This window comes from Notolepis coatsorum (assembly GCF_963971535.1).
Source record: "Notolepis coatsorum genome assembly, chromosome: 1".
Taxonomy (NCBI): Eukaryota; Metazoa; Chordata; class Actinopteri; order Aulopiformes; family Paralepididae; genus Notolepis; species Notolepis coatsorum.
The window spans coordinates 158,805,244-158,820,289 of NC_140165.1; the positions used below are offsets into that span (position 1 = coordinate 158,805,244).

General features: G+C 44.3%; 1 protein-coding gene across 3 annotated transcripts in view; it reads left to right on the forward strand.

Moving 5' to 3' along the window:
- gak (cyclin G associated kinase) overlaps nt 1-15,046 on the forward strand; it is a 180,278-nt gene that overhangs the window by 93,650 nt on the left and 71,582 nt on the right. For all 3 annotated transcript variants that reach the window (XM_084329893.1, XM_084329894.1, XM_084329895.1), the window contains 6 exons: nt 2,404-2,521; nt 8,598-8,647; nt 9,262-9,410; nt 9,905-10,027; nt 10,479-10,612; nt 11,175-11,369. In XM_084329893.1, coding sequence (XP_084186019.1) covers nt 2,404-2,521; nt 8,598-8,647; nt 9,262-9,410; nt 9,905-10,027; nt 10,479-10,612; nt 11,175-11,369 — 769 coding nt within the window. The remainder of the gene's footprint in view (nt 1-2,403; nt 2,522-8,597; nt 8,648-9,261; nt 9,411-9,904; nt 10,028-10,478; nt 10,613-11,174; nt 11,370-15,046) is intronic.

Sequence of the window (15,046 nt, forward strand, 5' to 3'; positions counted from 1 at the left end):
TCACACTACCTTACATTACCTCACTACCTCACACTACTTTATATTACCTCACTCTACCTCACACTACGTTTCATGACCTCACTCCACCTCACATTACATCACACTACCTTACATTACATCACACTACCTTACATTACCTCACACTACCTTACATTACCTCACTCTACCTCACACTACCTTACATTACCTCACTACCTCACACTACTTTATATTACCTCACTCTACCTCACACTACCTTACATTACCTCACTACCTCACACTACTTTATATTACCTCACTCTACCTCACACTACGTTTCATGACCTCACTCCACCTCACATTACATCACACTACCTTACATTACCTCACACTACCTCACACTACCTTACATTACCTCACACTACCTTACATTACCTCACTCTACCTCACACTACCTCACACTACCTCACACTACCTTACATTACCTCACACTACCTTACATTACCTCACACTACCTCACACTACCTTACATTACCTCACACTACCTCACACTACCTTACATTACCTCACACTACCTTACATTACCTCACTCTACCTCACACTACCTTACATTACCTCACACTACCTTACACTACCTCACTCTACCTCACACTACCTTACATTACCTCACTCTACCTCACACTACCTTACATTACCTCACTACCTCACACTACTTTATATTACCTCACTCTACCTCACACTACGTTTCATGACCTCACTCCACCTCACATTACATCACACTACCTTACATTACATCACACTACCTTACATTACCTCACACTACCTTACATTACCTCACTCTACTTCACACTACCTCACTCTACCTCACATTACTCAGATTACCTCACCTGAACTATTATTATTCGTACTATTGTTATTATTATTTCCTTTAGCCATCTTTCTTTCTTTAATTACATTTGATTGTTATTACTACCCAGGGCTCTACAGTGCAAGCATTTCACTCTCATTTGCCCCTAAAAATAGATCGTTTTGCGTAGTGGGCGTGTCAACGTGCAATGGACCCGTCTCAAACCCTGCCCTCTTTTCTTGATCCTCCAATCACAACTGTCGCTTACCTCGGACAAACCAAGTTTGTCCGAGGTAAGCGACAGTTGTGATTGGAGGATCAAGAAAAGAGGGCAGGGTTTGAGACAGGTCCATTGTCATTCCATATTAGACACAGAGCAGTGTGAACTTTTCCAAGGGAAGCCTGGCCAGGACAGCAGCTTAAAACATTGAATTTCCACAGTTAAAACACAATGCAAAATTACACAATAAAACAATACCAAATCAACAACAGATGACGAGATACAATCTGGTCAGAGCAATAGAGTTAAATAATGCAAATAGTGCAAAGTGCATGCCGAATTCAGTGCAAACTTTGGGGATATGTAGCAGATAACAGTTGTTGGAACGTAAGGAGTAAGTACTCTGGGTTCTTAAAATATAACCACACAAATATTGGGGGAGTAGGCCTAAAATGGCTTTATATATAAAGGTGTGCCAGTGCAAGCGACGACGTGCAGCCAATGAGGGCCACTCAACTCTGCCATATAAGGTACAGTGGTGAGTGAGGGTTTTGCAACATGTGATGAACCTCAGGGCACTGTGATACAGAGTCCAGGTGCATATAAAGAAGGTCGCCATAATCCAATACAGGAAGAAAGGTGGCTGCAACTAACTTTTTCCTAGCAGCAAATGTGTAAAGCATGTCCTGTGGCGATAAAAGAAACAATTTTAGTTTAAACTTTTTGATCAGGTTCTCTATATGAGGTCTACAAGAAAGCAGATCACTGATCAAAATACCCAGGTACTTATAACAAGGCACTAAATCGATTGTGTTTCCTTGTAAGGAGAACACACTGGGAGGGGGCACAGGTATCTTCCTGCCGTTCATTCGTTTGTTTTTTTTAGAAACATTTAAAACAAGTTTCAAGTCTATAAGCTGATGTTCCACAAGGTTAAAGGCAGTCTAAGTAGCCAAGGGCCTCATCAAGGGTGGAACCACAACAGTAAATAACAGTATTGTCAGCATAGAAATGGAATTTAGCATCAGGGACGTTTCTGCCAAGTGCATCCACATAAATACTAAACAAAATTGGACCCAAAACGGAGCCCGCCAGAAGAAACATTTAACATTGTAGAATAACTACCTTCAAAATGTGTACATTGCATTCTGTCTGACAGATAATTAGCAAACCAACCAACTGCTTGATTTGACAGCCCAATATTTGACAATCGTTGCTTCAAGATGGAATGATTCACAGTGTCAAAGGTCTTGGCGAGGTCAACAAAGAGGGCTGTGCAGAATTTTCTGTTGTCCAGTGACTCTATTAGATCATTTGTGACTTTTAGGGAGATATTAACTCTCTCCATTTTGTTCTCCCTGTTTCCCATGATGCTCAGGTGTGTATGATCCTGACCAATCTGGAAGCGGCTTCCTGGACATTCTAAAAGGCGGGACGGAACGCTTCCTGACCAATATAAAAGACACTTCCTCTAAAGTCATCCAATCAGTGGCCAGGTGAGATTCCCTTCCTGCCTGGATCTGATTAAAGGTTCTGGGTTTGTTTAGTTCATTCTCATTTAGTAGGTGTACTGTAGATGCGTTTCCTGCCTGGATCTGATTTAAAGGCTCTGGGTTTCTTGGGTTTTCTTTAGTTCAGTCTCATTTAGCTCCTGCCTAGATCTGGTCTTATTTAGTAGCTTGTTAGACCATAGCCTGTTAAGGTCATTAGGTGTAGATGCGTTTCCTGCCTGGATGTGATTAAAGGCTTTGGTTTAGGGTTAGTTCAGTGTAGATGAGTAAAGGTCAGTCAGCAGTGATCAGGTTCTATTAACTCATTCCCGCCAACAGCGATTATACTCGTTATTGGGCGACATCCTTTGAACGCCAACAACGCGTATATTATTATTTGATCGTTTTTCCTTTTCTTCAATTTTAATATTCTATTCAATGTCAGGGACCCATATGTTGCCGTTAGAAGGCATACTGCGAACCCAGGTGGCAGTATCGAGAGTGCAGTAAACCCTGTTCCAGACCCTGTGTTACACTCAAATGTCTCTGGGCGCAGTTTTCTGGGTCGGGCGAGTCGAGCGGTTCTCCCGATTGCATTGAAGTGTGTCAAATGCCCCCGATCCATATGTTGTGGTGGGTTATGTCATGGACCAGATGGACATCAGATGGACCAGATGGCGATCAAACAATTGGAATATTATTTTTGGAATACTCCTGATCACAGGTAAGGACTATCTGACGTCAATTCTAGCTTGATCGTGCAATGTTTTTATACCGATCCAGCTGATCAGCGTTTTTGTGTTCAATACGAATGCCGTTACTGGCAATCAAATAATCAGAAACGCCGCCCCCCCCCCCCCCCTTTCATGCATTCATGATGAAACATAATACCTATTATATACATTTGATTTGGGAATAGTAGCGTGTCCAGTCAAGAAACGCTAACGTTTATAGTAGAATTCACATATAAGGCTATAACTCAGCCTTTTGGGAATTACCCCAGACCACTCTGAATTTATACTTATATTCACCACGGGATAACACGCGAACGTATGCATGGAAAAATTATCTCCTTTTTGCATCTTGGACCGAAGAAAGTCACTGTCAAATGACCATAGTATTGTCCCCATAGCTAGAATATAGATATAGCGGGCGGCTACGTGGCGTAGTGGGCAAGGCGCTCGCCACGAAATGCTGGAGACGCTGGGCTCGTCAGTTCGAGCCCAGCGCTCCACATTTGCTTTCAGTTTAGCTGGTCGTCCGTACTAATACACATTGGCCGTATTAGGGGGTGGGAAACTGATGGGTGGGGATCGGGCGTTGTGGACAGCGACTCCTACAGGTCGGTTGGTGCGCCTGCGCAGTAGAATCAGGAAGTGTCGGGGGCAGCGTGAGCCTCCCACGCGTTACTCCTCGCCACTGAGAGATCGAGCTGCGCAGGTGAAAAGATGCGACTGCTGTTACCTCAAGTACCGGAGGGGACTTGTGCTATGTATGACTTAGTCCACATTGCAGCCGGCTTGTGGGAGGCAAGAAACAGCGTCCGTGACAGGGGAGGGTTGAATTGGATGATACGAAATTGGGATGGGAGAAAATATAGAAAATGGGAGAAAAAGTGGATAAAAAAAAAATATATATATAGATATAGCTCTACAAACAAGGTGACGCACTCCTATCTTTAAAGCGTGGCATAGCTACAACGGGACCCGTCTAATCCCCGGCGCTGAATGAGTTAAGGAAACTTTGATCAGAGAAGGAACTTTCTAATGCAAGCTCTCCTACCTGGAAACACAAGACCAGGAAGACTTTGTATCATAATACAACTGTTGAAAATGGCATCCCCTTTACTCCTGGGAGACTAATGTGGGTGTAACAACACACACACTTTCAGATGCAATATAAATTTAGGACACACCACTGGGAGACTAAAGGTAGCATTATGGTAGGCATCATTAGGACACAGCACTGGGAGACTAAAGGTAGCATTGTGATAGTAGGCATCATTAGGACACAGCACTGGAGACTAAAGGTAGCATTGTGATAGTAGGCATCATTAGGACACAGCACTGGAGACTAAAGGTAGCATTGTGATAGTATGCATCATTAGGACACACCACTGGAGACTAAAGGTAGCATTGTGATAGTAGGCATCATTAGGACACACCACTGGAGACTAAAGGTAGCATTGTGATAGTAGGCATCATTAGGACACACCACTGGAGACTAAAGGTAGCATTGTGATAGTATGCATCATTAGGACACACCACTGGGAGACTAAAGGTAGCATTGTGATAGTAGGCATCATTAGGACACACCACTGGAGACTAAAGGTAGCATTGTGATAGTAGGCATCATTAGGACACAGCACTGGAGACTAAAGGTAGCATTGTGATAGTATGCATCATTAGGACACACCACTGGAGACTAAAGGTAGCATTGTGATAGTAGGCATCATTAGGACACACCACTGGAGACTAAAGGTAGCATTGTGATAGTATGCATCATTAGGACACACCACTGGGAGACTAAAGGTAGCATTGTGATAGTAGGCATCATTAGGACACACCACTGGGAGACTAAAGGTAGCATTGTGATAGTAGGCATCATTAGGACACACCACTGGAGACTAAATGTAGTGGTCCTCAGCTGTGTTGTCTTGTCAGCATAACAGCATTGCACACACATACAAACACAGACAACTGTCACCTTTATCGTTAGTGTGTTGTGTTTTTGATCCCTTCCCATGATCACTCAGATTCAGGTTTCATGTGGTTCATTGTTTTATTGGTTAAACCATCAGTTTTTTTGTTGTTGTGTTTTTTTGCCCGCTGTTGTTGTTTTTTGTGTTTTTTGTTTATTTTGTTGTTTATTTTCTCTGCTCCCCCCTCACACGGTTCTACTGTGTATCATCACCATAGCAACCCCAGGTAAATATGGGTCAACCACGCAGCACTTGCCTCGCCGCCCGCTCTGTGTGTTCCCGATGACTGTGTGTGTGTGTGTGTGTGTGTGTGTGTGTGTGTGTCATAGAGCACACATACACTCCTGTTGCTAAGGCAATGCCACCTGCTGACACCCTAACAACATCCACTATATGGATGGATGGAGAGAGGGAGGAATGGATGGATGAATGGAGAGAGGGAGGAATGGATCAATGAAGTGAACATTGAAATGTATGGATGAATGAACGGATGAGGAAAGGAAGGAAGGAAGGAATGAATGACGAAGGGGCAAAGGAAGGGAGGAATCACTGAATGACTGAGTGAGGAAACGACTAATTTAGCGTCTATATATTAAAGGAACACACCAATGTTATGGGAAATGTGCTTACCGTCTTCTCCAGAGTCAGACAAAAAGATGGATCCCAATTTCCTCTCTGTGCGTTCAGTAGAAAGCTATCCGGCTGCAAGCTAGCCTAGCTTAGCACAAACGAATGGAAGTGGATACGGACCCCTAGCCTAGCTTAAAACACCAGGAGAGGGGTTTTTGGCGAACAGCTAGGCTAGTGGTTCCATATCCGCCTCCATTCATTAGTGCTAAGCTAGGCTAGCTTGCAGCCGGATAGCTCTCTACTGAACGCACAGAGAGGAAATTGGTATCTATCTTCTTGTTTGACTCTGGAGAAGACTGTAAGTGTATTTCCCATAACGTTGGCATGTTTCCTTTAAGTTTATTGGTCCCTCACAGCCTACTAAACCCCCCCCACCCCAGCTACCTCTGTGTCTTAACCTGCCTCCATCAATGTCTCCTAACTCTATAGTCACCAGTAGACTCTAGTCAGAGTAGATAGAAAAAGTAGCTAACATAAGCCACAGTTTGTCTTTATAGACATTTATATTAGGGCCGGGTAATCGAATGGGGGGGGGGGGGGGGGGGGGGGGTCGATATTGAATTGTTGAACTTGAATGATCCAATATTGATTCAAATCCAAAGATCGATCTTTTAATCTTTTATCTTTTTTCAGTTGATGTGGGATGATTTTTGCTAAACCTTATTTCCAGCTTGCCTCCTGTCCCGCAGATTTCTCTAGTTTGCTGAACTACTAGGTAAAGTCAGTTGACCAAATGACACCTTTTTGACAACAATTTGAGGCGCTGGCCCCCTGAAACCAATGCAATCAAGCCTAATTGAATCGAAATCGAAGCAGACCCTGTGAATCGTAATCAAATCGGGTAATCAGTACAGATATCCAGCCCTAATTTATATCTCACCGGAGTCACCTCAATAGTTGTTGTTGGAGGCGGCCGGGTAGCGCAGCGGACTAAGCGTCTGCCTACCACCACAAGAGACACTGGTATCGAATCCGGCTGTCAGCGGTACCTCCGGCTTGGTCGGTCGTCCATACTGATACAATTGGCGGAGGAAGCATGTGATAGACTTCAGGGCTCCCTAGACCGGCAAATGGGGGGCAAATGCACGCAACGACCAGGAAGGGGGGGGGGGGGGGGGGGGGGGGAGAAAAAGTAGATAAAAAAAATAGTTGTTGCTGGAAAGGTATAGAAAAAAAGAGGCCCAGGGTTAGTTAGCCCTGCTCTGGACCAGGTTAATAGTAGAATTTAACCCAGGGTTAGTTAGCCCTGCTCTGGACCAGGTTAATAGTAGAAATTAACCCAGGATTAGTTAGCCCTGCTCTGGACCAGGTTAATAGTAGAAATTAACCCAGGGTTAGTTAGCCCTGCTCTGGACCAGGTTAATAGTAGAAATTAACCCAGGATTAGTTAGCCCTGCTCTGGACCAGGTTAATAGTAGAAATTAACCCAGGGTTAGTTAGCTTTGCTCTGGACCAGGTCAATAGTAGAATTCTCGAATGTAGACCTGGACTACAGTAAAAAGAGGTTTTGTCTAGGACTCTAGGACTAAGGATAACTGTGGACAGTGTGAAAAACACGTCTAATTAAATATTTGAAACTTAATTTGGTGCCGGTCGATAACCTCCCACATCAGGCATCTCCCATTGTTTAGTGTTTAGACCTTATGAATGAAATTTGCTGTGTGACATTTCAGATAGATTCCTGCTGCATGTTGTGATTTTAACATCTACTCTGTTGACCTTCATCGTTCCATTCTCTCTAAAGAGAGCCACGTCTTCCTCATCACCTTGTGCTAGATTACGGCACATCAAAGCAACTTTAAGCTCAACAGTGCAGACCTACAGCTTAGCATGCCATTTTCATCAGATGTACTGCGATGTTTTGAGCATCAACAAGGTGTCGAAGGCACATTTTCAGAGACCTACATATGAAAGTGCTGAATCGTTGCAAAACTCCTACCAAATATCTCTACAATTGAACAGCATAAACAAAGGTCTGATATATGAACTCCTATCGAGGCAAGAATGACCCATATATTACAAATGGTGGAGTTATCTTTTAAAGCACTACATTTGCGAAAGCTTTATTAAAACATAAAACGATGGGATTTCATCATTTCAATCCAGTATTCTGAATTAATGTGGGGTAGCCTTTTAGCTAAATCTGCTCAAAATTAACAATTAGTTTCTACCCCACAGAGCAATGTAGTTTCCAGTAACTGTACTTATTAGCAATTATACTTGAGCCAGGAAACAATATAGACTTGAAAATATTAGCTACTAGTAGCATTAGCTAACATAAGGTTTAAAGGTGCTATAGATAACATTCAGCCACTAGATGTCTCATTAGAGTACCAGCATGTCATATATCCATGTGGGGAAATTGGCAGTAGGGAGGGCATACATGCATGCACGCAACATGTAAACAACAACATTCATTTTGGACCCACCCCCGAACATAAAAAAAATATGAATTATAATAAATTATAAAATTATACATGAATCAATCAATTATTGGGGGGGGGGGGGGGGGGGCAATACTTTTATTTAGCACCTTTCTAGTATATAAAACCATGTTTTGTCTATAGCACCTTTTATTTCATAATGTTAGAATTTGTTAGTTAACGTACTGTACCTAATGTTGGTGCAAATGCAAGCTAAGGGCAAACGAATGTTGTGTCGGAAGCATTGCACCGTGGGGGAGACCTGAAGACCAGAAGTCGAACATGTGGAAGACGTACATCATCCCATGTATTGTGTTTCCTCCCTCAGCTATGCCAAAGGAGACCTCGACATCTCCTATATTACCTCCAGAATAGCAGGTAGGATGATACCCTCATTTAAGTATATTAGTAATGTGTGGTACTGTATATATTAGTAATTTGCCTTATTCAAAGTGCCTGTTCACTTCAATGTTAAAACTTAAGATAAGAATGCCACTTTAAGAACTGAAATAGTCAAGACAACAGGTGGAATATACCATCAGAGTTAAAACAACAGGCAGAATACATTATCGGAGTTAAAACAACAGGCAGAATAACACTATCAGAGACTAAAACAACAGGCAGAATAACACTATCGGAGTTAGAACAACAGGCAAAATACACTATGGGAGTTAAAACAAGTCAGAATACACTAGCAAAGTTAAAACAACAGGCAGAATACACTATCGGAGTTAAAACAACAGGTGGAATACACTCAGAATTACAAGCTTGTGATTACTTGACTGTTTTGTGTGTTTTGAAACACATGGAGGTTAATTATTCATCAGTTCATTGGAATGCGTTCATAGCGATCAACGAAAAACAAACATGATGGTGAAGTAAATAAGGCAAATTGTACGCCGCACCTTTAGACTGCTATGTAGCTGTACCAAAAATAGCAATTTAAATAGCTCTCAAACGACAGTTGTTGTGGTGTGTGTGTGTGTGTGTAGTGATGTCATTCCCAGCAGAAGGGGTGGAGTCTGCGATCAAGAACAACATCGAGGACGTCCGTCTGTTCCTGGATTCCCGTCACACTGGACACTATGCTGTTTACAACCTGTCCAAGAGATCCTACAGACCCTCCCGCTTCCATAACCGGGTGTGTGGGGCATGCTGGGCGGGGGTTGCGTCTGGCTCGGGGCAGAGTTAGGGGTGCAGGACGGTGGTAGGGGTATGGCTGGGTACGGAGGGGTGAGGTCTGGGCACGGGTTCAGGTGGGCGTGTCCTTGACGATAGTCTACCTGTGTGAGTTACTTGACCTAGCCTGACATGTCAGACCCAAAGCTAGCTCTCCACCGGGTCTGGACGTGGCACACTGGGATGTGAACATCATTGGTCATCAATAAAGTCAATTTGATGTGACGGCTGGGAAGCCACTTGTTTACGTGTCAGTGTGCCGCGTTCAGACACAGTGGGTCTGACATGTCAGGCTATACTTCTATGAGATTTATAACCCCTCCTCCAAGACCTTAATGTAGCCTCTCCAAGCGTTGGCGCATTTTGTAAAAAGAATATTTTGTGTATATGTTCACTTTTGTATGCTTGTGTGTCTCTGTGGTCGTTGTATGTGTGTGTGTGTGTGTGTGTGTGTAGGTGTCGGAGTGTAACTGGCAGGCCCGTCGTGCTCCCAGCCTGCGGAGTCTCTACAGTGTGTGTAAGAACATGCATCTGTGGCTCAAACAAGACCAGAGAAACATCTGTATCGTACACTGCCTGGTCGGTACCCGTCTGTTCTACTCCTCTCCTCTCTCTCGAATCTTCTCTCCTATCTCATCTTCTCTACTCATCTCACTCGTATATATCTCTCCTGTCCTCTCTTCTCTCTCTCTCTCTTATCTCCTCATCTCCTCTCCTGTCCTTGCTTTCTCTCCTGTCCTCGCTCTCTCTCCTGCCCTCGCTCTCTCTCATCTCCTCTCCTATCCTCGCTCTCATCTCCTCTCAAATTCAATAAAAAAAATTATTTGCATGACATCTAGTCTTTATTCCGCCTCTCTTTTGTCCTCTACTCTCCTCTCTTTTCACCTCGTATCACCCTCTCTCCTGTCCTAACTGATGTTGTTTCTCTCTCTCTCTCTCTCTCTCTCTCTCTCTCTCTCTCTCTCTCTCTCTCTCTCTCTCTCTCTCTCTCTCTCTCTCTCTCTCTCTCTCTCTCTCTCTCTCTCTCCAGGACGGTCGAGCATCGTCTGCAGTGGCAGTGTGTTCCTTCTTGTGTTTCTGTGGTCTCTTCACCACAGCAGAAGCTGCCGTCTACATGTTCTCCATGAAGCGCTGTCCACCCGGCATCGCACCCTCACACAAGAGGTGCACACACACACGCGCGCTCACACACACACGCGCTCACACGCTCACACACACACACACACGCACACACGCACACGCTCTCTCACACACGCTCTCACAGACACACGCTCTCTCTCACACACACACACACACACACACACACACACACACACACACACACACACACACACACACACACACACACACACACACACACAGTGGGAAACATATGGTACACACATCATACATGTAGGGCTGGGTGTGGTTGATTGGAAATTTCCTAAAATCACATGATTCCGATTCCTTCAATTTCAATACTGGATCTAAAACCTTTTCTTTTACTTGATAAAGCAAATATATTATAAAGGTTATATACAAATAACGATTTAGCATTACAAACTATTTGTAATTGTACTTGGACATTACAATTAATCAATAAAAGAAAATATCTCAACTAATTGAAAACCTGAAATCTCATTCAAACAACTTATACCTTTTGATAGGATGTTACCGATCGAAGTACATCAAGTACATTTGATTGGCTCCTGACAGTGTGTACTCGTGTCTGACTGGTTGTTTTCAGGTACATCGAGTATATGTGCGACATGATGGCGGAGGAGCCGATCGTCCCCCACAGCAAGCCCATAATAATTCACTCCATCACCATGACGCCCCTGCCGCTCTTCAACAAGCAGCGGAATGGCTGCAGACCCTTCTGTGAGGTCTATGTAGGAGACGAGAGGGTCCTCACCACCTCCCAGGAGTACGACCGGATGAAGTGGGTTCACACACACACACACACACACACTCACACTCACACACACACACACACCCAATCATAACCAATCGCAACCACATCAGGAAGTGCAATGTCCAGAGGGACATGGTCTCTCTCCAGTGGGGAGTCGTGTATCGGATATAAAGTATGCTTACGGATATACTTGCTATAAGTAAACTTAAAAGAAACACGCCTACATTATGGGAAATGTGTTTACCGTCTTCTCCAGAGTCAGACAAGAAGAGAGATACTGATTTCCTCTGTGTGTTCAATAGGAAGCTATCCGGCTGCAAGCTAGCCTAGCTTGGCACAAATGAATGGAAGTGGATATGGACCAGCTAGCCTAGCTGTTAATAATAATAATTCATTTTATTTTGTATAGCGCTTCTCAGGAACCCGAAGTTGCTGACATTAGGCAGAGAAACAGAGAAAAACAAAGAAAAAAAAAGGAACTTAAGACCACGGGGGAAACGGGGAAAACAGCATGAGATACACAGAAACATAAAGCCACAGTAACAAAGGTTCAATCAAAACAGGTTGGGAGGGGGGGGGGGGGTTAAGGTTGTGGAAGGTTGAAAGCTAGGGAGAACAGGTGGGTTTTCAGGCGGAATTTGAAGGTGGAGAGTGTGGGGGAGTCTCTGATGGTCTGAGGGAGGGAGTTCCAGAGTTGAGGTGCAGTGCGTGAGAAGGCCCGATCACCAAAGTTTTTGAGTTTGGATGATGGGACAGTGAGGGAAGTAGTGGAGGAGGACCGGAAGGAACGGGTGGGGCGGTAAGGAAGAAGGAGATCAGACAGATTAGGGGGGGGGGGGGGGGGGGGGGGGGCAGGCTATGGAGGGCTTTGAAGGTGAGGAGTAGTGTTTTGAAGTTGATGCGTTCCTTGATCGGGAGCCAGTGGAGAGAGTGGAGGACAGGAGTGATGTCTTCACAGGACCGGGTGTTTGTGAGGAGGCGGGCCGCTGAGTTTTGGACCATCTGCAGTTTATGGAGGGAGCGGGAGGTGATGCCAGTGAGGAGGGAGTTGCAATAGTTGAGGCGGGAGGAGATGAAGGCATGTATGAGGGATTCAGCGGCAGGGGGGAGATTCAGTGTCGAATTTTGGCGATGTTGCGGAGGTGGAAGTATGAGGTTTTGACAATGGAGCGGACATGGGGGTCAAATGAGAGGGTGGGGTCGAGGATGACAGAGGTTTCGGACTAGGGGAGAGGGAGTGATGGTAGTATCATTGATGGTGAGTGTGATGGGTCCGGATCTACTGAGGGTGGTTTTGGTGCCGATGATGAAGAGTTCCGTCTTGTCGCTGTTTAATTTGAGGAGGTTATGAGTCATCCAGGTTTGAAGTTCGGAAATGCAGGACTCAATGTGACTGAGGGGTGGGCTGTGGGGGGATTGTGTGCTGATGTATATTTGGGTGTCATCAGCGTAGCAGTGGAAGTTGAGGTGGTATTTACGGATGATGTGACCAAGGGGGAGAATGTAGCAGATGAAGAGCAGGGGGCCAAGGTCTGAGCCTTGGGGGACCCCCTGTGTGACTGAGGAGTGGGAAGAGGTGTGGCCGGAGAGGGAGATGAATTGATGTCTGTCAGTGAGATAGGAGGAAAACCAGTCGAGTGCTGTGCCCTCAACACCCAGTTGGTGCAGCCTCTCGCCCAACATTGAGTTGAAAGGAGGAGGAGGATGTAAGACACGCTTCCCCACCGCTCCTGAGTGTGTGACTAAACTTGCATATTATACTCTTATCAAATTGAACACACATGTGTTAAGTAGGTGTTTGAACAGTCATTCAAACCGAAATTGATGAACTATCGTTGATATCAGTGCGGAAATATAACTTATAATGCCGTATACACGAAAAGGAGGTCCAACACCAGACGCCACGGAGGCCGGTGACGAAACCGGGATCCTAACTGCTGGACTACTACAAGCCATGATGGGCTCCCTTAAGACTGATATCTTTGCCAAAATCGACTCCCTCTCAAACTCTCTCAGATCGGAGATGCTGTCTGTCTAAGACGAGCTAAAGAAATCGATTGAGAAAGTACAAAACAAACTCGAAACGCAAGGAGAGGTTATAGTGGAGTTGGAACGCGGCGCCACAGATAACAGCACCCGCATCCGTGAGCTGGAAACCACCGTCGGCTCCCTGGTGACTAGGGTAGAATACCTAGACAACCGTTGCGAGGATATGGAGAGCAGAATGCGGAGAAACAACATCCGACTGCTAGGTGTACCAGAGGGAGTAGAGGGTCCACGACCAACTGAATACATAGCCGGGCTGCTCCAAAAGCTACTCGGCCTGGAGGAGAAGCCGCTACTGGACCGAGCTCACCGCACCCTGCGAACCCGCCCCCGAGAAGGAGAGCCCCCACGACCGTTTGTCATCAGAGTACATTTCTTCCACGTTCGCAACGATATGATGCAGCAAGCGGGGAAAAGGTCTCCCCTGCTCCTTGATGGGAAAAGGATCTCCATCTTCGCAGACTATACAACGGCAGTAGCTAAGAAGCGAGCTAGCTTTGGTGAGGTGAAACGCCTGCTGCGAACCTGCACTGAAGTGAAGTATGGACTTGTTTATCCTGCAGTTCTCAGGATAACGTTACCGGACAACTCGACACACCGATTTGAAGACCCAGCTCTGGCAACCGACTTCACCCAAAAATATCTGAAAACGATGAACGTGCCTAAATAACCAAAAGGTCGCATAGCTGGTCGTACTGGCAGGTTAGCCGACAAGCTAACTAGTAGGCTAGCTGGCTGTGCTAGCTGTTTAACTGAGCCAGCTAACCTAGAATGGACTATCGAGGACTCTCGGAAAATGTTAAACTTTCACTTCTTGTCCTGGCGGGTGAGTAGGCTACATAAACACGAACACTATATAACCTATCTTTTGTGTTATCCACAATAAGCATACAACATTATAACTGTTTACCACCAGTAGCCTACTTAGCCGACAGGCTAAACAACATGGCAGCGTTAGCTGTTTGACTGATGTAGTTAGCCTAGCTGCCCTAGCAGAAGCAACAGATAACATGAACTGTTGCTTCGGCACTCTCACTTTTATTTTTTTTACTCTTACTTTTTCTCTTACCTTTGTCGAGGAGTAAACTACACAATTGACTGCTGCTGTAACGTGTCCCTCAAACGTAGATAGGTGATGTAACACGTATCCTCTATTTCACCTATAGTAAATATAACATTACTTAGGCCTTTCGAAGTTATATTTTCCAATATGTTATGGCACCAAACAAGACTCTGGCAGCTAATCAGTTGACTTTTGAATGTCAACGAATGATTGTTTATTAAAAAAAAGAAAAAAGAAAAAAAAAATGAATCGAGTGAAATGTATGTTTTTTTGTTATTGTTTATTTTTTTTATATACTTTCTATGTGTGTGTGTATATGTGTATATATATATATATATATATATATATATATATATATATATATATATATATATATATATATGTATGTGTGTATATATGTATATACACTTTCACATGTGTATTTTGAGGGCTAAACAGCTCTCTAAAAGTGTACCAAAAGTTATATTCTAGGTGGACATAACATATGTACTGTAATACCAATGCTTAACAGTTCACACACTTGATTTATATTTGATGTTCATGTTTGATTTTTGATTTATCTTGTACCAACGGTCACACACCTCAGGTAGTATAG